Source organism: Vanessa cardui, chromosome 9, assembly GCF_905220365.1.
Source record: "Vanessa cardui chromosome 9, ilVanCard2.1, whole genome shotgun sequence".
Classification (NCBI taxonomy): Eukaryota; Metazoa; Arthropoda; class Insecta; order Lepidoptera; family Nymphalidae; genus Vanessa; species Vanessa cardui.
Window position 1 is genome coordinate 6,068,430 of NC_061131.1, and position 25,646 is coordinate 6,094,075.

The following is a 25,646-nucleotide window of genomic DNA, read 5'->3' on the forward strand; positions in this document are numbered from 1 at the left end:
AAATTATTCAATTTCTTTTTTTTTTATGTTGTCAGAATTGGGTATCTTGTTCTCTTTTTAAAGTTCATATAATTCGATAATAATACGGAATAATTCACTCAGGACCAAGTTTTGGTTACGATGTGGACAACCAATCTCAAAAACATTCAACTTCGTACGAGATCTTACAGTCAACAAAATAATATGTGAAAATCTAAGTGTAATTTCCTATTACATCAAATAATTTGAATTTAACTCTGTTAAAATAAATTAACATATTTATTAGATAATATATAACAGATCATGTCATTTGATCCCATCTTATCCCATCTTTGTACAGAGGGGAAGATGATCGACATTATAAAAATACAAGAAATATTTTGAATACAAAATAGAAATGAAATTTTAACTTGACGCCATTTTTAAATCAAATTTAATAATTTAAAAGGCCCTAGTCATCCTTGCTGTGATAAAAAAGGCTTAAAAAAATTTACTTTTTATAAAAAGGTTTTATACGTAATACAAAAATTTTCAACTATTCATTATACATTAACTAAACAATAAAAATATAAATTCAATATGGTATAGGTTATTCCTTCATCATTTTATAGGCTGCAGCCTCTAAAATTGCTACATTGAATTAAGACTCGGTTCAAATTAGCTTGCAGAAAAACCCTATCACAGTATATGGAGCAAAGATATAAAATCGAACATACATACGTAGATAAACATATGTATGTATGTACATCATACTAAAAAACTATACAATTTCTGATGACTTCATCAATTGTTGTTATTTTTTCTTTATTTATTGGGTTCGCTGGCGATTTTTACATTTGTCATTCTAACATAAATATACAATTAGGTGATATGCATACATATATTATGTAGAATAATTTAAAAGGAAACACTACATGCTAATGAAACTATTACTTGCTAAAACAACAAAAGTGAAAAAAAAATCAAAACAAAACGAAAAATGAGCAGAAGAAAATGTTTATATAAAAATTTTGGCGTAAATATTACTTTGATACATACACAGACATTTGAATAGACTTGTATAAAATGTATTAATCATTTGTAGATGTTTGAAAATGTATTTAAACATTGAGCTCCACAGTTATTAATATTTTTGCTAGTATGATATATACAAAATTATGTATTAAAATTTCCCTAAACCGCAGTGTTGCAAGGATATTTTATTAATTGTCTTATACAAACCTTTTTAACCCTCTTTATGGTTTGAGTGTCAAAAAATCCCTGCTCAGTGGTCGCCTGACCCTACGAGTATTACGTTGTCGAAAGAGTAAGTCAGGTACTACTTTATTCTGGCGACCCGCCCCTGCTTCGCACGGGTGCAATACTGATACTAAATATACTACATAATTTGTTATTTTCCGACATTAAAAACTTCTAAAATGATCAGTGTTTCTTTACTGCGTTATTCGTGTATTATATACAAAAATCTTCGTCTCTAACCACTCTTTCTATTAAAAAAAACAGCATCAAAATACATTGCGTTGTTTTAAAGATTTATTTATTTAGCATACAACGGGACATAAGGACAGAGAAAGTGACTTTGTTTTATAGTATGTATTGATAGTGATTTTTATTCTATGTTATATTTTTTCTTACTCATCCTTAACTGATATATTTTTTTAATTAAAAAAAAGTTTAACTTTTATAAACGGACGCCCCCGTAACTTGCGGCTTTCCCTTAAATTTAAACAAACAATTTTGAATCAATTACCGTGCGACTCGAATTACTCTCTTAAAGTATCATGCTACACGAAATACTTTTGGGATAACATCAAAATGACACATTATTTTGTACTTCATTTTCATTTTATTTTCATAGAGATGATGAGAATTATTAAAGGTATTACTCAGATTATAACGTGTTCCAAGTGTAGTGTAGTGTGATTATAATGTCAAATTTGCCGTCAGTTTCATTATTAGTTTTTGACGTTTCTACAAATTTGGTAACAACAACTCAGTGTCATGTGTTTACTTTTGTATTCGCTTTTTTTACTTCAATATAATGTTTCACGTGCTCCACCTGCACGAATTTGTAATCTAAGCGTATTATAAGTATAAGATACCGTATTAGAAGAAACGTAAGATATTAAATAACGTTACCATACAAAAAACATTTTTTTTAAATGTATTTTGATTAATATTCAATACCATAAGCTTGATATTGCATAAAACATTTAGAAAATTGCAATATAAATTGTCCATTTCATTTATATTTTACTTTTGTGCTGACAGCCGCGAGTCCTACGCATCCCTTGAGAAAACTTAATGGGATCCTAACGCCAAACTTTATCTCGATGAGAATACTATTTCCCTATTTATGGTACTCTCTTGCAATTTTGCTAACAATAAAATGTACAATCGACAGCGGTTTTTCCGATACTAAACTCTCTTGTGAATCGTAACAATCTTCTTTACAAACGATCGATTTGAATTCGAATTTTCACCAATATTACAGCGCGGGGGAAACTTTCAAAGTTGACTCTAAAGGCTGTCATTAAACCGATTTCTGACTTGAGATCTTAAAGTTTATAAAACTTTTGATACTAAATCGGCTAAAGCTGCAGCGGTCAAACAATTTTGTACAAATTGTTTTTCACATTTCATAGAATCATAATTGTACAATAGTATCACACATGACATGACATGACATGACTTTAAAATGGCTCCTAATACATTGTATTATATACATTATATTATATTGTATTAGGAGCCTTTTAAAGGCATTGTGAACCGAATAATTATCATTTACTAAAACAAAAAGTACCATGTAAAAGTCTAGTCTCAAATTAATAGAATATATAGAAAAAAACTTAAAATAACATTACCAAAATTTGACAAATTAGTATATGATAAAAATGTTTGTTTTCAAAATTTTGTAAATTCAGTCTATCAGTGTAAATTGAATGCTGTTTCACGTCTAAAAATCAGTTGCAAGTTACTCCTGGAAACAAGACACAAACGAGCGGTGTGTTTTCTCTAGAATTTTTTGATAAAAAACTATATTTGAGATAAAACTATATGTGCACTATATGAAGCTTAATTGTTAACTGTCATTTCTACAAAACTAAATCGTTAACCAAACAAATACTTATGATTCATATGCCAATACATTTTCTATTCAATCAACAATAAAACCCATAGAAAATATGTATGGGATAAATAATGTAATAGCATCACGATACTTTATATTGATTGGCTTAACTATAGTAGTTGTGTCTATGCACGTGTACGCAGTTACACGCACACAGGCTTAAAAAATGACAGATACTGAAAAGCAGATATTGTAACAAGCGCTCTTAACGTAATAAGTATACGAGTGCAACCGCGATGTACACGAAGGTTAATTTTCCACTTTTTACGGATAAAATTATCGAAACATCGTTATCGCAATTGCTTGGTAGTTGGAAGGGATTATTGGTTAATTTTGATGCTTGAAATGTATGCCAGTCGCTTAATTAGTCGCCTTTATAGCTTGTTTGCAGGTCAACACTGCGTCATGCAGTAGTCTCGTAGCATGTGCCGGCGACAGATCGGAGATCAGTGGAAGTGATATACGAGGAACGTGACGGTAGCTCTGAGGTATAAGAAATAAGGTGTTTTAGCTCACTTTAAACAAAGAAAAAAATAAATTAGCCAAATTACGATTACTATGGATGGTGTGACATTATATATTAATACAAATATTAGGCTTAACCGGAACGAAATTTATAAAACATCAGCTTTAGCACATATATCACCTAAGTAAAGTGTAAATTAAGAAGAATAAGCCTATGTCCATCCCCGGAGACTCATACTGTCTCCATATCAAGTTTCATCTGATTTGGTTCAATTCATATATAATAATAGTATATATTTTATTATTTTAGTGAGAAAAATAATGCTTCTAATTCTAAATCTAGGACGTCTCGTCCAAGCTTTTAGTATTTTTACGAGCTATATGTTTCTATTTCAAAACAGCCTCATACTCGAAATATTACTAACTCTTAGACATTTTACAATATCTTTTCTGTTTTGAGATAACCCAATAATTATATTAGAGTATATACAATAAATAACTTCAACATTCTAAATTTAAATAAAATTAATTTACCTTAAATAAACAATTAAACCCATGCCTTAAATTTTCTTGACACTTCTTGTCGCAATTATATTCTAAGGTCCACGTGCTGATAGCATTTACAAAATTAAACTAGAGCCCCGTGTCCAGTACACCATTACAAACAAGTGCTTTTAGCACCTGACCACATAATAACGCACATTAACAATGTAATTTGTGCCGCGTTGCGTTTATATTATCTGTTCATGAAATGTTAATTAAATTAGTTTTCCTTTTGAGCTAATCACGCTTCGTAATGTGTTTAAGTCTGATTTTAGTCCGTTTAATTATACGGACTAAAATTGAGTCTTGCACGTTTTTATGCTTATTACTACAATTTGTATTTTTAAGAGAGCCCAGTGGTTAGAACGCGTGCATCTTAACTGATGATTTTGGGTTCAAGCCCAGGCAAGCACCTCTATATAGATGTACTTAATTTTGTGTTTATAATTCCTGAAACTTGCACTGTGTCTAATTTAAGCGAAATTCTGCCACATGTGCATTCCAACAACCCGCATTGGAATAGCGTGGTGGAATATGTTTCAAACACTTTCATTAGTGGGAGAGGAGGCCTTAGCCCAGCAGTGGATAACTTACAGGCTGTTATTATTACTGTATTTTTTAAATATCTGGTATATATTCTTTAATGTATGAAAAAGAGGTTTCGTGTATTAATATAGTAAATACATTTTTTAAACTTTACCCCTTGAGCCGAAATCAGAGTTTTAAATATCCCTCCATAAATCTTTTTACCACAACTTGTTTGATATGCACGTTTAAAAGCTTTCTCTTTCAAAATTATTATTTTGCGTTTCACTTTAAAATGAGTTTTTATTTATTTTACCATACTCGTTACTTTATTAATTTGTATTCGTCTCATAATGATCTTCGTTAAGAGATTGACGGTATTCTATTTATTAATACAGAATATCATCGCGACAATTTATTAAACTAAACTGTAATGGTCGCCTCGTAATGAATGCTCACAATGATTCAGACGGATCGTTAATGAAGATATTTTTAAAAATGCCTTTTTTGACATTTGCCTACAATATAATAATTAATATAAAAAACAAAAAAGCCTTAAATCTATAAAATCCGGAAGCTTTACGACGTCAGTAATTGTATGTATTTATATATTTGTCTTTTAATATGTGAAGCCACATGAGGATCTATCAATATTATCTAATATTATAAAATTGTATAAGGAACTCTGTCTGTCTATATGTTGCTCTTTCACGACCAAACCGCTGATTTGAATTTGATGAAATTTAGTATGAAACAAACTTGAAATTGAATACTTGAAGTTAAAAATATATGCTTAGGAAAGAATACATAGGCTACGTTTTTGCTCAGCATATGACAATACCCTAAAATGCCTGTAATAAATCTAGCGAAGCTGAAAGCTGTAAATAAATTTTGAACTAATTTTAGGTGTACTACTTAAAATTGAACATGCTAATTTGAGATTCACATTTTTTCTTTTATATGAAACATTTGCTCTTGGGGGAAAATCCATTTAAATGAGGGTTTTAAGTGATTTCAACAAACTGTGTGAAGTATAGCTTTATAGGTTTTATATATGAAGTAAAATTGACGTTGTGACATTTATTTGGTTAAAGAATAGTTCTGTTAAGCAGATTACAAAACGGTTTTCAAAACAAATATAGTTGTTATTAAACTAAGTGCTTCCTACCAACGTTTTATGAAGTCCGACGTTTTTCATTCGCTGTAAAAGCAATAACGTTACTGAAATACAGACGCCCGGACATCAGAGAGTATTTGCCAGAACTTGTTTCACTTAAAACCCGTTTTAAACTAAAAGCCAAGTGTTAATCGGATCCGAGTATTCAATGTAAAATTTTATCCGTCCGTTGAGTTCACGTTAGTTCATTTGTTGACTATATATTTATTTATATGTAAAATGTACAAGAACCGATAAACAGCATACGTGAAATAGACACATTAGAATATATTATTTTATCAAATATAGCACTTGGTGGTAGGGCTTTGTGCAAGCCCGTCTGGGTAGGTACCACCCACTCATCAGTTATTCTACCGCCAAATAACAGTACTCAGTATTGTTGTGTTCCGGTCTGAAGGGTGAGTGGGCCAGTGTAACTACAGGCACAAGGGACAAAACATCTTAGTTCCCAAGATTGGTGGCACATTGACGGTTTAAGGAATAGATAATATTTCTTCCAGCGTCATTGTCTATGGGCGATGGTGACCACTTACCATCAGGTGGCCCATATGCTCGTCCGCCAACCTATACCATAAAAAAAACTTATTTTTAATAAATCACAAGGTACGCATCAATTATGCAATGGGATTTAATGTTTTTGTTGTTTATATCGAATAAAAAAAACATTAAATCATATAAAAAACTGTAAATCGAATCTGAGATGAAGATAAGATGATCCAGGAGCACGAGTTTTAATTGAACATTATGACTGAAACCCAAGCATTACAGAATTTACAGGTTGAATTTGCATTTATTTATTTCGTATTTACCGAATGTTTTGGGGTGATTTCTACTATACCACTACAAACAATTTTGCCCCTGACAACAACAACGTCGTGGATTAAGCCTGATATACTTTCCTCAAAAAAAAACGAGACTTGACACAAAAACAGAAACAAAAGTGTGAGATATTTATGGGCGATTACTTGATATAAATGAATATCCATATATATAAACAACATGACTGTAATTTTAAATGTTGAAAAAGAGTAAGTCTTTTTGCCGATTCTTCTCAGTGGAATCTACTTATCGAACCGATGGTAGCTTCACTTAATATAGTTGTTAAATGACGATTCAAAGGTGCTTGTGATTGTGCTTGCAAACCTACTTGAATCAAGTCTATTTTGATTTTAATTTTGAGACAAAAGATGCGATATCACTTCTTACGTAAATAAAAATGTAACCTACCTACCCACGGCAAAACTACGAAAATATAAATAAACAAGACAACTAATAAGAAAGTTCTCGGCGTTCATGCGAGAATATACGAGCTTTTGTTTAAAACACAATATTTCAATGTTTGTCAACAATCAGCATCCATCCACCGTCGACTTACATCCCGAAACAATGGAGTATACGACGTAACATTCGTCGGTGCTAAGCGTCGTTATAAAACGTTCTCTCATCAAACGATACAATGTACTTACGACACTATGTTATGTCTGCTTTACGAATATATGTAACATACGATTATTATTGTCACATTCCTACTAATATATTTAAAAATGCACTGCTTGATATTTGGGTAACAACTCAATTCCTCTTCAGACAAAAATACTCTTCAGACAAGTTTGCAACTTATTCCATTTCAGTATATGGTATTCGTATTCCAAAAAACAAACATACGCCAACAAGGAAAAAGGAAATATCCTTAACACCACATGAACCCATTCATAAACCTCTTCAAATCGAAGGCACTCGCTTGCTCGGTTTAAAAACTGCGATCCCCAATTAAGATCGATGTCTTCTATACTGCACCATCTCGGCAGTCCGTTTTATTATAGTTGTAAAAATTATTTTGTTAAAAATACGTAGGAGCTAGAGAGAAATTGATAGTGGACAATGCCACCTGCTTACCCTAAATTAAATTTGTTGAAAATATAAAAATATTAAAAAGTCCAATGACCTTTATTATATTCTTTCTTTAAAATGGCATGCCTAACTTTTAATACAGATAATTAATTCTCAAACAAAAGCCATACAAATCCTCATATTACATTCATGGCTTTATATTCTATTCTAGTTTATCGTTTATTATTTTTTCTGTAATGATCATAAAGCACTAGGTAACTATGGAATTTACAATTCACCTCCAGCCCCCCTGTAACAATTCAAGGAGTGAAAATAATATATATATATAATATGTAAAAACATACTAGGCCTACAGACTGATTAATTTTGAGAGATTCAGCTGAAAATCCAGGAAAGCACATATTATTATAGTACGTCACACACCTAAAATGTATAACACAATGGTTCCAAAACGAATGTATATTTAGTCCACGTGTCAGCTGTTCTATGCAATATATCCAGTTAAAAATACAGGCAACATTAACTAAACGAAGGCAGCGCTTTGACTACTTAACGCTTGTATTTGTAGTGTCGTCTTTGTTCCCGGTCGAGCGGCTAGTGTAGATGGTACATTCCAATTATATTCGTACTAGTGAGAACACTTGTCGTGTACGACTGCGAAAAACCAAGTTTTTTCAATAAAAATGTGTTCATACATATCTTTTATTCTCGTATGAATTTAAACTTCAACGTAATTGGATATTTTAATTAAAGTAAAAATGTTGAATTTGTAAATTACAACCTAAGGATATTGTGGTGAAAGAGATCGCTTCCCGTATTTTTGTGCACATTATTATATCGACCAATACTTATATTGAAGAATATCCGAATCTTAATATTAGTCTTTTACCAAAAAAAAATATTTATTGTTTTTTTAGATATTGACTGACAAATAATTTGCAGTAAAACTGTGTCATGAAAAGAAAACATTCTTGAAATTTTGTATCGTAGATACATTTATAAAGCGTTGAAATGTAAGTTTCGTAGAAAATGAAATCTTAAGATACGGAACCAAACAACACACTATCGAACGTTTGATACGATTATGTTTTTTTCGAAAGCAAAAGGCTTCTTTTTGTAGGTGGGATTTGTAAGGATTTGAGGGTTGCCAATCTCTACCGCGGTAAGACCTAGCGGCGCTAGATACTTTGAACGGGCAAAAAGATCCAATATCAGGGTCGCATCAACAGATTTCTAAAGCAATCTCGTAAGGGAAAATAACAACAAAAAGCTTTTAATATCAAATAAAGAATTTGTTTTGAAAGCCTTGCTTCGTAATCCGTTCGTGATTTATGTATTCTATCATTTCTTATGAAATATATTTAAATGTAACTGTTTTGTGTAGACATATTAAATAGCGATGAAGCCTAATAAGATTGTTCGTGTGTGAGTGTGTGTAATATGAAGACTTGTTTGTTGGTAAATATAAAACTCGATGAAGAGAAAATGATACAAATGAGATAAGCATATGATCTTGAAGGCATTTTTGATATATTTGTTAAGTAACCGCTTAATATATGGATTATTCTCCTGATATAACACAACTCGTTGACTGAACTATCAGCAATGAGCCGATACTGTATATGTATATTTTTTTATTATATAAGTTGTCAAACGAACTAATGGGATACTGGCACTTAATACTAAGTGGTTAACATCACCCATAGACAATATCACTGTCATAAATATTAATAATTCCTTACGTGGCCATTGCGCCACCAACCCCGAGTACACCAACTAATGTCCCTTTTGCCTGTTCACGCACCCTGCGAACCCAACAATACTGAGTACTTCTGTTTTGACGGTAGAGTATCTGATGAGTAAGTATCTACTCCATCTGAATAACGTAGACGGCCGCTAAGAAAGTAGACCTTATGTTCCTTATTTAAAATTTTGGTAATATTGGAATATACCTACTGTACTTAAATTGTTTTGAGATTGTGTATAAAGTAAAAAAACACTAAAATGATATGATATTTTGAACTTGTTTACAACAAATATAATTGTGCTTACAACTACGAAACTTCATATTACTTCTGTTATAAAACACGAAAAAGTACGTGCATGATTTTAAAATAATTTCCTGAAGGAGTTAACTAAAGAAAAGTTTGCATTTCATTTTCGTAATTATATTCTGTTGGTGAACTGAAAGAGGTTGCATTATGATTGATATTTTTTTTTCAATGCCATGTATATTTTTCTTTAATATTATGGAGTAAAATATTTTCCAAAAAATCGAATTAAAAGACTTTAATAAATAAATTATTAGATTGTCAATCATTTTCATGAATTTTATTTTTGAATAAAATGAAAACTGTTGTTGACTATTTAACTTGTGTAGTATTTATAAAATACTAAGGTAAGATTTTTTTAATGGAAATCCCTTAAATACTTTTTAATTATATTTTAGTGTTGCAATAACGAACAATGACTGATTTGACTTCATTTGTTTTTTATCAACAATTGCAATAAATTATTTACTATAATAAATTAAATTTAAATAAATGTATCCTAGTACTATTTTTACAAAGAAGTTCGTATTTGTAAAATAAACATATTAAATTGAGTATCAATCGGTAGTACTCAGCAAGCTATGAAATAAATTACTAAAGTATAATAAAATTACTCGTCTTTTTATTATATAAGATAAAATATCTAAAAAGAAAATGACCAAATGATGTCAAGACTTTTTCATAATTAACACATAATTACGAAAATAAACAAGCAATACACCACAGCAGACTAACCACTTACACAAACCATTATTCATCTACAAATCGACGTGTCATCAAGAAAATTATATAATATGACAAGCTATTAATTGTTCGTAGACGTACCATAATTCAGTTATCATGTTTTGTATAATGATAGGAAATTCATAATTGATCTTATACCTTTTTGGCTTTTTAAAAATAATAAACATCGTAGAACGATTCTTTCAAATATTTGATATCTGCTTACTTTTATAATTAATACGTTGGATAATAATATTGTATTATATCAAGATACAACTTTTTAAATCTGAGCTACTAAGACCTGCTTGGCAAAAAATCCTCAATGCTATTTATTAATTCTAACTGCAGCCATTAGACCGATAGCTAATTCGATTTGATATTGTGTGTAGCATCAGCTTATATATTTGATGGTACATCGTAAGCATCGCTGTAGATTGGTTTGCTGATGCTACAATATATTCTGTATAAGTAACTCATACAACAAGATTGGTTCAACTGATCCGAAAACTTTTCATCGATAGTTCGCTAATATTTGTGAACTATCTCGGATATTTCGAAATATGTATCGCGATATCGATGTTGCAAATATTATTCGATAATATCGAGTGAATTTAGAGAATAGACGGCCGCAGGTGGTAGCACTCAGAAAATTATCAACACCCATATGGGGTGCTAATCCATCAAGCGATCAGGATCGTGCGCTGGCTTTCATTAATCATACTCTATTGATTAATGCTTCGCTTACAAAGTAGGTAATTTAGTATAATATGATGGAGTTGGGCTTCGATTGTTGACCCAAACGTTTAATAAACATATCAATGAAATAAAATATGACATTTCCAGTTACTTCAACAAATAGCTAAGTTATGTTAAAAACAGTCGGACTGGAACAACAAATAAAAAATCTAGCTTTTGATTTGAAACAATATCACTCAAAATTATATTAAGATAAATAGCTATGCCGCGACTTTGAACACGTTTGAATTTAACTGCAATTATATATATATTATTAAAAATACTATCTGCCAGGGACAGTCCCCTCAAAATCGGCCTAACCGTTCTATGCTTTAGCCGGAATAAACAGACAGACAACAACAAAAATTAAAACAATGTTAATTTTTGTATGTGTACCGTGCAAGCATACGCTTGGTTAAAAGCCATGTTAATATTACAAACAGATACTCAAAGTATATATGTCTACATTTCAATTACTTGTTAAAGATTGTACCATTGAACAATAAAAGTTTAAAAAGGGTATGTATATAACGAGATCACAGGCATTAAACATTCATAAGCCGTTTAAAAAACGTATTATTTTTAGATGCACTTAAAATTCGTAATTCGTTAAATATTAAACGTATAAAAGTGTCGTTACGCGTTGATCGATCCCAATGGACGGAGCTGACGCCTCATTAAATTCTTATATTCGGTTTATTGTTTTCGAGTTGCCATACCTCTACCCTCGTACTCTGCCTCTACCTCGTTTGTGGGGACGTTAAGTAAGGAGACAGTATATTTGGTTACACTCAAAAATTTTTCCAATGTTTGGGCCACAACATATCACGTATAACTTATATATAATGACAGAATATAAGCTACAAGTATTATTGATATTCAAATTCAAAACCCTTTATTATAACAGAAGAATTTCATTAATTAATCAATGAATGAAATCAAATTAAAAACTGCCATCATGCTCAACGGGCTATTTTCATCTACCTCTCAAAGACATTTGCGCTTTAAAAAATATTAATTCCTGCATCGCCAATACGCCACTAAACTTGGTAGCTCAGCTAACATGTTATATCCCTTTTTGCATTTACAGTCACCCCTTGAACCGGAACACAACAATACTAATTATTACATCTTGGCGGCAAAATATATGACGAAAAGGTATCTTGCTTTGTGCAAGCACAGACGGATGTCTAGTCTTGTAAGTAAATAGCTCTTGTAATTGTTTACAAATATTCCATGTTATACTATAGTATACATCCTAGGAACTACCTCTAAGATCAGTCAATTTTTAAATAACAGCATTTTTAATAAAATAAATTTGCCACAATTAATTATTCGTACACTGCATATGCTACATAATATTTATAATTTTATTAAACATGCGTATCAGCGATACGACGTCGAATTGTCTGTTATTTAACTCGGAAAATCAAGCGTCCATTATGAAATGAATATTGCAAACATTAGTGCCGGATGTCCGTCTGTGTTGTATTCAATTTAATATAAATATACTTCACAAAACATAAAATATTTATGTTATGTATTTTTATCCACTCAATGAGGTAGGGTTTACGGTAAATTTTAAATGAGTTCATTTATAAATCCTTATTTTTTAAAACTGTACTCTTTTATTTAAACGTTTTATTTTAAAATAATATGCATATAAATTATTCGATAACAAAACAATTGAACGATGTTTGCATGTTACATGAACGCTAAAATAATTACATTAATTTTTGAGCAGTCCTTGGACAGTTCAATACAATATATCATTTAGATGTTTCCTCGTATACGAGTGCCATGTCTGTAGATAATTAAAATTAATATAAATATTTTGGTAATATTATTGGTATGATCCAAGGTTTTCTCTTAATTTTACTATTACGTATTTTTTTAACATCTTGTAATAACTTTAGCGACTGGCTTTGCCTTTGCCAATTACTGGCACTGAAATGCACAATCAAATAGTCCAACTGCCGGCTAAAAACTCAATTAGTGAAATATTAACTTAGTAAATAAACTAATAACATAACAAACTATAAATATGATAGTAACCATACATAAAATATTCAATTTCACGGCAATAATAATAATCTGGCATTATAGAGCAATCGTTTAAAAGCAGCAATCAAAAATAAATAATAATGATTGGCTTTTATCTTTAATTTCCACATTGATGTTCAAATAAGCTGAAAAGCCGTCTGATCTGATTAAAGTTCAAATAAAATAAAGTGTCCATTTATCTATATAACTATATTAATAATAATAATAAACCTGTCTGTCTGTCTATCACTGCTAAAACACTTAACCAAATTTGGTGAGATTTCGTATACGAATTTGGACAAAGGCAATACTTAATACCTAACGAGCAACTCCTGAAACGCGAGCAAATTGCAGGTCTAGTTGTCATCTGTATTACATAAATAAAAATAAAAACACGGACAGTAACCTAATTGTACCCCCAGGAGTGAAAATAACTAAAAAAATCTTAATCTATTTATTATAACAAAACTAGCAAATTTAATATTAATTTAACTGCTATATATACATCCACTATTGGCTAAAGGATGTGATACTGACTATTAATGACTGCCTCGTTGATCTTGTGGCTAGCTTGTGAGGTTTCACATGTAAGCGATACAAATTTGATTTTTATGTTGCGAAATTTATTTATTTATTGTAAAAGTTACACCATAGACTTATCACTAAACGCTTAAATATTATATTTAATATAGGTAACATTCAAATGATATCTATATCGGTGTAAATTAACAACATACAACGATTCCTGGGTATTCTTAGTATTAGGAGTCTGGATGTAGGCAGCGTATATACACGTGCCTCAGAAAGCACGAAATCATTCATCGATCAGATCGATCGATCGTCACAGATTTTATCACCCATCGGATTATAAAAGTCAGAGTACACATGGATCACCTGTTAAATGTCATGTGTAGATGACTTTTTCTTGAGAAACACTACCATGACTGAAATAGGTTACTAGGACATTGTCATTATCTTCATGCTGTTGCTTATTTTACTGTGCTATTATATATTGTGCTTTATTTTTTTTCGACACTTACACGATACAGTTCAATTTGTTTATCTTTTACTAAATTAGATGTCAACAAAAATATACTAAATCGTCTTCGAGTCTAAGCTTAATACAAATATGATACTCGAGTGTACGTAATGAGCATAATAAACATGATCACAACTAATATTCTAATAGCCTTCGATCATTTATTTCTGAGGAATTAATTTCGAAAAATTCTAAAACATCTTCTGCGAACTAATAAAAGTTCTTTCGAGAATAACTACGCAATTTGCAGGAGTGCTTTACGTTGTTCCTAAAGCCCGGGGCGAGAATCATTAGTTTTAATGTAAATATTACATTCCAGAGTAAAGCTGAGCATCTACGTACACGACACATGAGACATGATGGAAAGTAACGCCGTGCCGCTGTCGGCCCTGTGTTTATTTCCCTAATAGCACATTCATGGTTTTAACCGATTTCAAAATCATGAGAAGGTTAAACGTTCGACGTTTATTATTATTTAATAGGTTCTAAACAGTTCTACCAATTGAAACTTTTAAAAAGGTATTCTAATAATAAAACTCTAGAAGTAGTTTTATAATGTATAATAAATAGAATTGAAGAAGTCTGGACAAATCATATCGATCATGTCACTGACAATGTTAACATAAAATTCATACTACGATAATAATTGGTATTAGTTACATAGTATTTCATTTATTTTTATAAAACTTTCAATTGTATTGGACACATTTAGTAAGAGGTACTATATTTAGAAAAAAGCTTCTAGATCTCCTCCCATAGAAGAAGAACCTGAAGCAAGAAGAGCTGAAAACAGGATTGGAGACAAATTGTCAAGAGTGCAAGAAAGAGACAGCGAAACCGTTTATAAGACTTCCAGTAACATAACATTTTTATTTGAGATGGTGGCATTAGTTCCCATAATTCGTGGCGCATTGGCGATGTAGGGAATTGTTAATGTTTCTTGCAGCGCCATTATTTAAGTGATGACCCATCAGGCAGCCCGTATGCTCCTTCCAATATTACCATAAAAATACGGACATGTATGCGCTGTATCATTTACTTTTTATCAAACAGTTAACTACTATTTTCCTTCCCTTCGAGCGTTATGGAAGAAGAAAAAACAATAGGCCTTAGATCAGCGTCAAACCTGCCACTTATACATATAAGAAGATCATTGAACCATTGAGAATATACTCGAGTCTAATATGAAGCATAGCGAAAAACATGAATATGTGTTTTATTGTATACTTAGATATATAAAAAATATTATATTATAAAGAAAGAAGATAATATTTCGTAGTATAAAGTATTCTACAAACTTGTGAAATAAAAATAATAAGGATCTGACTTTAATGAAGTAACTTTTTGTCTCGTAATTACAAAATGACGCACCCGTCTTTAATATTTAATCTTGGTAATTAAAGTATGTTATTAAATTTTTTAGTATGTAACCTGTCTGTGTGTAACAGGGCCATCTCACTAAAATATGTAAATCTAATTTCCACCTCCACTTCTATTTCGAAACCAGTAATAATGATTAAACTTAACATGATATTAAAATTATGTTTTTATAAAATTATCATACGATTGGAAAAGGCGCTGTATTCAAACATCGTTTTATTATGATAATTCGGTAAAATTGAAACGTTTATTCTAAATTGAACGAAATGTAGTATACGACATTGTATTTATTTATTCAATGAATATAGCAATGACATTTGATTTTGTCTTATTTGATAAATATATTTAGGAAATATAAAATACGTAGTTTTCGTGTACGTGGATGGCCCTAGAGCCGCTCTGACGCCGTGTTGTAGAGGCCTGGAAATCTGTTGTCTAGTCCCATTAATATCGCTAATTTAGCTGATTAGCGCGGACTGACCATTCCAAAATAAGAGTTAACATGCTGTCAGTTTATTTTATATTGAGTTGTTGTTCAAGCTTATATATAGGCCTCTGCATCTATGACAGATGATTTAAGCAGCACTTGCGTTCATGACTAAAGAGACCAATGCGAGAGAGGATCCTTCGGCCGCACTCCCGACAAGTGTATGCGCCCCCGGGTGGGCGGGGGTTTGAAGCCTAACGCGTTTTTCCTTAAGAACTTTAAACCAGGCATCGTCATGCTTTGATTGACCTGCGTGAATAAGGCGTCGCCACTTGGCACGGTCCTCGGCCAGTTCCTCCCATCGGCTGCTAGGGATGTTAAACGCAACCATATCACGCTTAGCGCAATCTTTGTAACGGAGCATAGGCCGCCCAACAGACCTTTTCGCATCCGCAACCTGTCCCAGCAGTATTTGCCTTGGCAGACGAATGTGCTCCATTCGATGCACGTGTCCCAGCCACCGTAACCGTTTTTTTTTTAGAATGGCCGTGATGCTAGGCAGTTGTGCCTCGCCTAGGACAGACTCGTTTGTCACTCGATCCTTCCACGTGATGCCCAGAATGTTTCGAAGACAGCGCAAGTGAAATGTGTTCAGTCGGCGTTCTTGTTTTGCGTACGTTGTCCACGTTTCTGCTCCATACAAGAGTGTGCTTAGGACACATGATTGGTAAACAAGCATTTTCGTTTTTACCGTAAGGTGTCTGTTGTCCCAAGCCCTTGAACGGAGCCTCCCGAACGTGGAGGCTGCTTTGCCGATGCGGGAGTCGATCTCTGCATCAAGCGAGAGATTGCTCGACAATTGCGACCCAAGGTAGCAAAATTTGTTAACCACCTGCAGAGGTTCGCCGTTAAGCAAGATGACTGGTTGTTCTAAACATCCTTGCGCTAAAATAACGGTCTTCTTACAATTTATGGACATTGAAAAAAGGTGGCAAGCTCTGGCAAATTTGTCTATTAGGTTCTGGAGTTGAGCCTGGTCATGAGCAACAAAGGCAGCGTCGTCAGCGAAGAGAAGACTATCTACAAATAGGTCCTCCCTGTAGCGTTTGGACTTGAGCATTGAGATGTTGTACAGCTTACCATCAGTTCGCGTGTGTAAGTGGACGCCCTGCTGTTCATCCCCAAAAGCAACCTTCAGAAGCACCGAGAAGAATATTCCGAACAAGGTAGGGGCCAGTACACAACCTTGACGAACGCCACAGCGTACGTCAAATGGCGTAGATATGTTGCCATTGTGCAGGACTGTGACTTCCATACCTTCGTGGAACGATTGCACTATCCTTAGGAGTTTCGGGGGGCATCCAATTCTGACAAGAACCGAGTATAACCCCTCTCTGCTCACGGAGTCAAAGGCCTTATTTAGGTCTACAAATGCAACGACTAGGGATGTATGTTGCTCCCTACACTTCTCTTGTAGCTGTCTGAGTGAAAATATCATGTCGACAGTTGACCGTTGGTACCTAAAACCACATTGTGCCTCAGGGTATACGCGATCGGCGAGCCTTTGTAGTTTGCCTAAAATGGCCCTAGCAAAGGCCTTACCGACGATGCTAAGAAGAGATATTCCGCGGTAACAGTTGCAGTCGCCGCGGTCGCCTTTGCCTTTATAAAGAGTGACAATGTTAGCATCTCGCATATCCTGAGGGACGTAGTTTTCTTCCCAACACTTAGCCAGGTGGTTGTGGAGGATGGGCAAGAGGCACTCAAGCTTGACGACTTCGGTGACAACATCGTCTTTACCAGGACTCTTTCCGCATTTGAGCTGCTTGACGGCCAGATAAAGTTCCTCTACGGTGGGTGCGGCGTCTAGCTCGTGCCAAGTTGCCAGTTTCGGGACAAGCTCCACCGCATCTGGCTTAATGTCCACTGTGCACGAGTAGAGAACCTTGTAATGTTCTACCCATCTTGCCATCTGACGAGTGCTGTCTGTTATAACAGAACCGTCGATTTCTTTGAGAGGTGCCGTCTTTTTTGGTGTAGGTCCAAGAGCTCTTTTGATGCCTGCGTAAACCCCACCAGTATCCCCCGCGCTTGCGCACGCTTGGATGCTTTGGCAAAGCTCCGTCCAATACGCATTTGCAAAAAAGCGCGTGCTGCGCTGGAGTGCGGCTTTTGCCTTCGTGAGATCTTCACGCGTCGCATCGCAAGGGTTGAGGCGAAAATTTAAAGCGGCTTGGCGTTTTGAGTCAATCAAGGGAACTAAGTGCTCTTCGTTTTCTAGAAACCAGTCGTAAGATTTTATCTTTTGATACCCAAACACTTTTCCTGCAGTGTCAGTCAGAAGAGACTTCAGTTTTTCCCATTCGACTTGCGCTGATGCCGTACTGTCCCAAGTTGCAACTTCTTCACGGACAAGTCTCCCAAAAGATTCCACTACCTCCATGTCACGAGTCTTAAAAAGATTTATCTTTTTTCGACCGAGCGGCTTGGAAGAATGGACTCTCCTGGGGACAAGTCGAACTTTAGTAGCAACGAGACTGTGATCGGTGTCGCAATCGGCACTGTGAAACGCCCGCGTGTGGAGCGTTTCCCGCAGGTCCCTCCTTCTTGACGGAGCAAGGTCTAATTGGTGCCAGTGTTTAGATCGAGGATGCATCCACGAGACTTTCCGCATCATTTTGCCTTTAAAAAAGGTGTTGGTGACACACAGCTGGTGCTTTGAGCAAAACTCCAACAATCGTTGCCCGTTGTCGTTTAGCTTACCTATGCCGTGTGCACCGAGGCATTCAGGCCAGGCTGATGTGTCCTGACCGACGCGAGCATTAAAATCACCCAAAATGTGCAGTCTGTCAGTTGGATTTACCTTACGTACTGTCTCTTCGAGCTGGTCATAGAATTGGTCCTTGGTCTCTGGTTTTGAATTAAGCGTTGGTGCGTAAGCGGAAATTAGAGTGACAAAGCCGCTTTTTGTGTTTAGACGCAAGAACATAATCCGCTCGGAAACGCCTACAGGTGTCTCTATGGCGTTGATGAGTTGGTTTCGAACCGCGAAACCTACACCATGCTCTCGTGTTTCTGAGGAACTCTTGCCTTTCCAGTAGAAAGTGTAGTTAGCTCCACGCAAAGATCCTTCGTCTTCGGTTCTGGTCTCTTGTAAGGCTACAATATCAATATTGAGCCTTTTGAGCTCCACGTCGATACTGTAAGTTTTGCGCAGTTCTTGGGCGCAATCGGGGCTTCCGTAGGTGTTCAGGAAGCCTGTCCTCATAGTTCGGACATTCCATGTCGCAAAGCGCATGTAAGCAGCGTTGTTATGGGCTTTGGGATTTTTCCTTTGAGTGGGTGGTTAATGTCACAGCGTCAACGTCCAGCTGTAAGGCTTGTGTTCCGTTCACCCAGGTGGAACGAGTTAACGCTGAGGCGGATCAGTACCTTATTGATCGGGGGCTGCCCGACTTAGAGCAGGCGGTAGCTGATCAATGGATCTACGATGGATCCTCCTACTGTCAAGAGTGGCCCCTGGCGCCCGCACTTACGCCTATTCGTGCCGACTTATAACCGGTGACTGCCTCTCTCCGTGTTGTTTTCCACCTGCAAGACAGGTGAGCGAAGTGTCCTCTTCGCAGATGCTGCTACGCCTGGGTCAGGCGACTTTATGGCAGCACGGGCTTACCCAGTACCCATGCCACCCTCTCCTCCACCCCAGCAGGATCCACAGGAATGACGGGTCAATACGTGTGGTGCTGGTTTGGCCGCAGGCACCTGGCTTACGCCTAAACGGTGGCGCCACTCCGGGTTTAATGTTAGTTTTTCCTTCTTAATAAATTTTACGATTAAAAACAGGAAAACTTAAGTTCGTCGGTGTATAGTGCTATAACTGTTTATCTAAATATAATTTCATCGTTCGCAATAATAATATTCTTTTATTTGTTATAATGCAAATTTAAAAACACAGAACTGAGTACATAAAACTTAGAGGGCTGATCTTATTAAGATAACAACATCCAAAAATAACTAATTATATCAAAATACACTTTATTCGAGATGTATCTTGCGAGCAGTTTTGAATAAATTCGCTTGTAGACAGTAGATTCAACAGAGAAAAGCCTACAAAAAACTCAGTAGTTTTTTTCAATGCAATAAAACTATTTTGATTCAAAGTTAGCATTTAAAGAAATTTTTCTTATTTATTTGAATTAGAACAATTTCATTTTAACGATAAAATTAGTGAGTTTGGTTCCGTATAAATAAAAGTGATTTAAATATATATTACAATAATATGATCTAAAATCATACATTAGTAAGCATCCAGTAGCTCTGCAGTTTCCATGGCTTATATTTTATTTAGATCACTTCTTGGGACCGTATCCAATTGCATAGGTTATGAATGGCGGTAGGTCGACGACCTATAAAAGGGCTTTCTATGTAGCGTTGTGATACGCGGGAAACTGTGAGGATAAGATTGTCGTTAGTAAAGCTGAACTACACTGCCTACTTAGCTCAAGTAAGTCGATGTAGTTGTACCTAAAACTTTCATTACAAATATTAAATAATTACATGATATATTTTTTTAATATGTTCTAAGAAAATAATTGTATGTACACAATTAGGGAAGGTAATATTTTATTCACAGAAATTATAGTCTAGAAAAAGAAACAAGTATAAAAATCTTTTATAAATATTTGAAATGTAGAAAAATTGGACTACCGTGTTCGACGCCATACCCAACCGTCGTCAAAGCAATACACGACTTTGACAATATTGAAATTATTTAATAATGTACAATGTACGTAATGTATGTACAATGTACAATAGGCAGATAAATATTTTGAAATTGGGTATGTAAATGTAATACAGCTGAGGAATTTCTTTATGGGAAGGAATACAACATTCCGAATATATTTTAGATCATTTGGATTTCCTCGCGATGTTTCTGTTCTATCCAGAACACTACAGAGTAGGTACTAATACTAGAAAAATTAAGCAATGAGGGCATTTGTTTCGATGAAGTTCTGCTAAAAATATATTATTTAAGTTCATAATTAGCTCTTATAAAATAAATGTTTAAAATTACTACTAGTAATCTGGCTCTGTGAATAGATCCAAAACTATGAATTATATAACATTTCTAATTGAGATACTATAAAATTGATCAAATTCGTATTTCTATATAAATTAAGACGTAAATAAGTAATTAGTTTCGTAAAGTAAAGATCAATTTATAAAGACTAATATACATTTTCGATATGATCTTAATCTTTATTAACTCAGCCTCAATTTAATAAAATAAGTTCTTGGAAAAACTAAAACAAAATATTAATTTATGTAATCATGGTATAACGAGGAAGAAATTTTCGTCTTTTTTTAAATATAATGAGTGCTATAAACGAATTATATACTAATGAGAAAATGTTCAAAATATTTCATCTTTCTTTTGAGTATAATCACGACCGCAGTTTAAATTTTAAATGTATTTCGTAATACGTGGTTAAGAGCGTTGCAAAAAAAACTGTTGAAAGAATACGGGACGAATTGAATCCTAATATTGAATTAATAAAAATAGTATCATTTTTGAGGTCACGTACACAAGTAGATCAAGAATCATCTAAACCGTATAAAAATATCTAAAACTGTAAATAAAGTTTAAATTTTTACCAGAATAGCCAATATTTTCAAAATTCGTATGCAATAAATATATTCGTACATTATTTATGTATGTGAATACGAGTTAAGTGCTTGTTATTTTTAATTAACTAGAAAATTTAAATGGGATTTTATATGAGATTAGTATTTTGTGGATTACAACATGCGCTATGGTCCCTTTTTTATTTATGTATTTTTATTTTTATTGGGAGCCATTCTGACGTCCCAATGCACTTGCAAATTTTGTGTTGAACGAACTCGCTAAAACAAAAAACAGTTTGATCAATTGATTCTTTGTGATGGCAGGTTTTTTCATTATCAATACAAAAATAACGATTGACAGGATGCATGAAGTGATCGGTCAATGCTTATAGCTTTGTCGGGAATGTTTTGTATGACTGATGCTAAGCTATCACGATTTCCTGATATGATGGATCAGTTTGTTAGTTTCTATTTCATTACAATATTATATATTTAGTAATATTGTCTTAATTTCCAGAGCAAAAACGCTAATTCTTAATGTAGTCAAAGCTCGGCCGACTAAGAGGATCTTAGATGTTACATTCCTTGTGCCCGTAATTACATTGACTCACTTATCCTAGACGTAACACAGCAATGCAGCGTTTATTGGCGTTGGGATAACTGGTGAGTTAGTTGTACTCTTGATACAAGCCTAAACAAAACACTATCGCTGTTTTTTTCGATACAGTAATTATTATACTATCAGGATAGACCAAACGGTTTTTTCTATTGAGCATGACAATGTGAACGATACCAAACGTTTCAATAGTTTCTTGAAATCTTACGTGACTATAGCTAGGCTTGGAATAAAATTTATTTTTATATTCAACCGACATAAAAAAAATACTTAGCAATCCTTTGACGTGCTTCGTAGAAAAACATGCAATGTTTAAAATAAATGAACTACTCAGGTAAAATTACTTATTTCTCGCTGGTAAAATTTACTAAGCCCTTGAAAATAATTAAGACATTTTTATTCACCATCAGGACTTTCACCATCGCTTTCATAATTTATAAGAGTTTCTGAAGGTAAATAAAAAATGTTTTCTCTTTTAAGAAAGGGTACTTAAAATGCTTGTCTTTTAATCGTTTATAGAACGATCAAAGTTCTCAGTACTTGCTTGCTCAACAGGATATTAGGAGACTATTGGAATAATCTGTTCTTGAGCTTAATAAAATCTATTAAATCATCGTTATACAAGATTCAATTAATTGTAAATCGGTTCGAAATATCCGAGTATACCGAAAGATAGATAGTACCGAAACAAAAGTTATTTTTTTATGACTTTGGTAGACGGACGAGAAAATGGTCCATCTGATCACGACCGCCCATAGATAATAACCGCTGTAATCATCCCTTACCATTGAAACCCCAACCCTTGAAACCAAGACATTATGTCCTTGTAGAAACCTTGTAGAAACTCAGTCTCACTTGTGAAAACTACAAGAAACTCAGTATGTAGTTCATCCTACATTTATACATATACTATCACAAATGTAAATTGTGTATTATTAACCCAAAAAATACAACAATTACTTATATATTCTTTAGTCACAAGTCATCGACATAGCCCACCGGATTAGTAAGCTGAAGTGGTAGTGGGCTGGTCATATTTGTCATAGAACCGACAACCGTTTGGGAAAACGTGTTCTAGAGTGGAGACCATGTCTCGCCAAACGTAGTGTAGGACGTCTTCAGGCACGGTGGAGTGACTATATACGCAAGGCGGCAGGCAGGAGCTGGATGCGAGTAGCCGGAGAAAGACCACAGTGGCGTGCACTTGGAGAGGCCTATGTCCAGCAGTGGGCAAGATCAGGCTGATGATGATGATGATGACTTATATATTCTTTACTGTCTATAATCTTTTATCGAGGAAGCATAAGGCATTTTTACATGTGTTATAACTTTATTCATTGGCTAAGTAAATTTCGTAAACATTAATAGCCTTTTTTAATTGGATTGTTGTAAAGTTTCTAAATTAATTTGATACGGTCCAGTGATTACGAATCTAGTGATGCGGAGTAGTACGCCGAGTTTATTTTTTAATTTTTTTTATTTCTATGATACGATTTCGAATACATATAGCTATCACTTCACATCTCCTTGTAATCTTAATTATTAAATTCACGTGTAAAAAATGTTTGCCGTACGCATACTTATGATTTATTTTTTATAAGTTTTCCTAAATATTTATTTGAAAATTATAGAAAAAAGTAATAAATAAAAAAACAAATTAAGGCTATGGAGAGATAATTGATGTCCAATGCAATTGTTGATGTTCATGTATTGTACAAATTAAATGTAGTCGTACTCTATTAATTAAAATGTGTATGTACATATTTTAACACACATTTTAGAAAATTACGCACACATATGCACATTTATGCAAATAACTAAGTTCATAGTATTTTCTCGAAGCCCCAAATTTAATGTTCAAATTTGCTGGTAGATTTATTTGTAATGAATTAAATTATTTCTTAATAATTTATGTGTATATTTTTATTGACTTCTCATGACATACACTACCCGTATCAACGCAGATGCCATCACAATGCAAATCACACATGCGACTGACAACTGATTCGTGTAATTTAGTTTATCTTATAAGCAAGATAACGTTATGACGTCATAAAAAATGTCGTCCCTTGTTATTATATTACTTTTACTTCAATTTTAAACGTCATAAAGTAAAGTACAAAGTTTAATTTTCAATATATCACGTAAAACAAATGAGAGTAACGATGCAATTAGATCGTTTTTAAAATGTCATGCAAGGACAATAAGATTTAATGTACATAATACATTTGGAAAGTGAAGCTGAAGAACAAGTAGGGATATTCGGTAAGAAAAATTTGAAATAGATGACCTTGAAAAGCCAGAATGTAATATGCAACATTTACTATAATGAGACACAATGTAAAGCAAGTTTGCGCAGCCGTTATGAACTCCTTTATTACCTTAATAATGGATCTACGTGAGATTTAAATTCTGTAACAAAACTGTTGATTATAGTCCAACATCACCTTTACACGATACATAGATCTCATCAACCTTACATACATACTAAGTATGTATTTTTTTTACTTAAAACTACAACAGATCATGTAAAGCAGTTCTCCCACTGCTGGGCAAAAGCCACCTAATACCTCACAATGTTTGATAATTGTGTTAAGATTCCCTTGTGCTAGTAAGTAACTTTTACTACCCTAAGTCATCCAAACGCTTAAAACTCACATAAGACATTAAAAAATACAGACTCAAGATCAGAAAGTAAGTAATAATCCTCTCGATCTATGCTTTAATATATTAAGACCTAGTCAGCAATTTCCAGTCACACGTTTTAATGCTTATCTGGATCTACTCGTATTCCGTTTTCTAATTCCAAAGTACTTTTTATATTAAATAAAGAAAAAAAAACATATGATTTTCCATCTCAAATGAGACTAGAAACCAATGTAGATAGTAATAGTGCTGACATATCCAATATTTTTGCTTTAAGTTGATCGTTCCATGTGAATACTGAATTGTATCCAACTACTGCCTTTTCTGCATCATGAAATTATAAAATGTTCTCTCAGATCGAAATAGACAATTTACATCATGTACAATATGATCCTACAATTGAGTTAACTACTAACTCCCTCCTAATTGTACGAATTCGCACAAAAAAATAATGTCAATAATAAAGTTAGTCAATTTAACACAAGTTTTAAAGCTAGTGTGTTGTCACCCTTATTCATTGCATGGATGTTTATAAAATATTTATCAGTAGCTTTGAAATCAAAGGGCACTTACATGACATTTTTTTTTTTAATATCTATAGAGATTGGCTAGATATGGTGTGTAGGTGTAGGGTCATGTAAATAAAAAAGTCATGAAAAATACACGGGTTTTATTAATATAGTTTCTTTTT

General features: G+C 33.6%; 2 protein-coding genes across 3 annotated transcripts in view; both read right to left on the bottom strand.

Moving 5' to 3' along the window:
• LOC124532332 (poly(rC)-binding protein 3) overlaps positions 1-25,646 on the bottom strand; it is a 203,276-nt gene that overhangs the window by 159,555 nt on the left and 18,075 nt on the right. The window lies entirely within an intron of this gene.
• LOC124532442 lies at positions 16,217-19,336 on the bottom strand. The gene has a single exon (XM_047107346.1). The coding sequence runs from the start codon at positions 19,334-19,336 to the stop codon at positions 16,217-16,219; it is 3,120 nt and encodes a 1,039-aa protein (XP_046963302.1).

Bases quoted from the DNA above. Each gene is read 5' to 3' on its own strand.
- LOC124532442 (XM_047107346.1), bottom strand. From the start codon at position 19,336: ATGAGGACAGGCTTCCTGAACACCTACGGAAGCCCCGATTGCGCCCAA.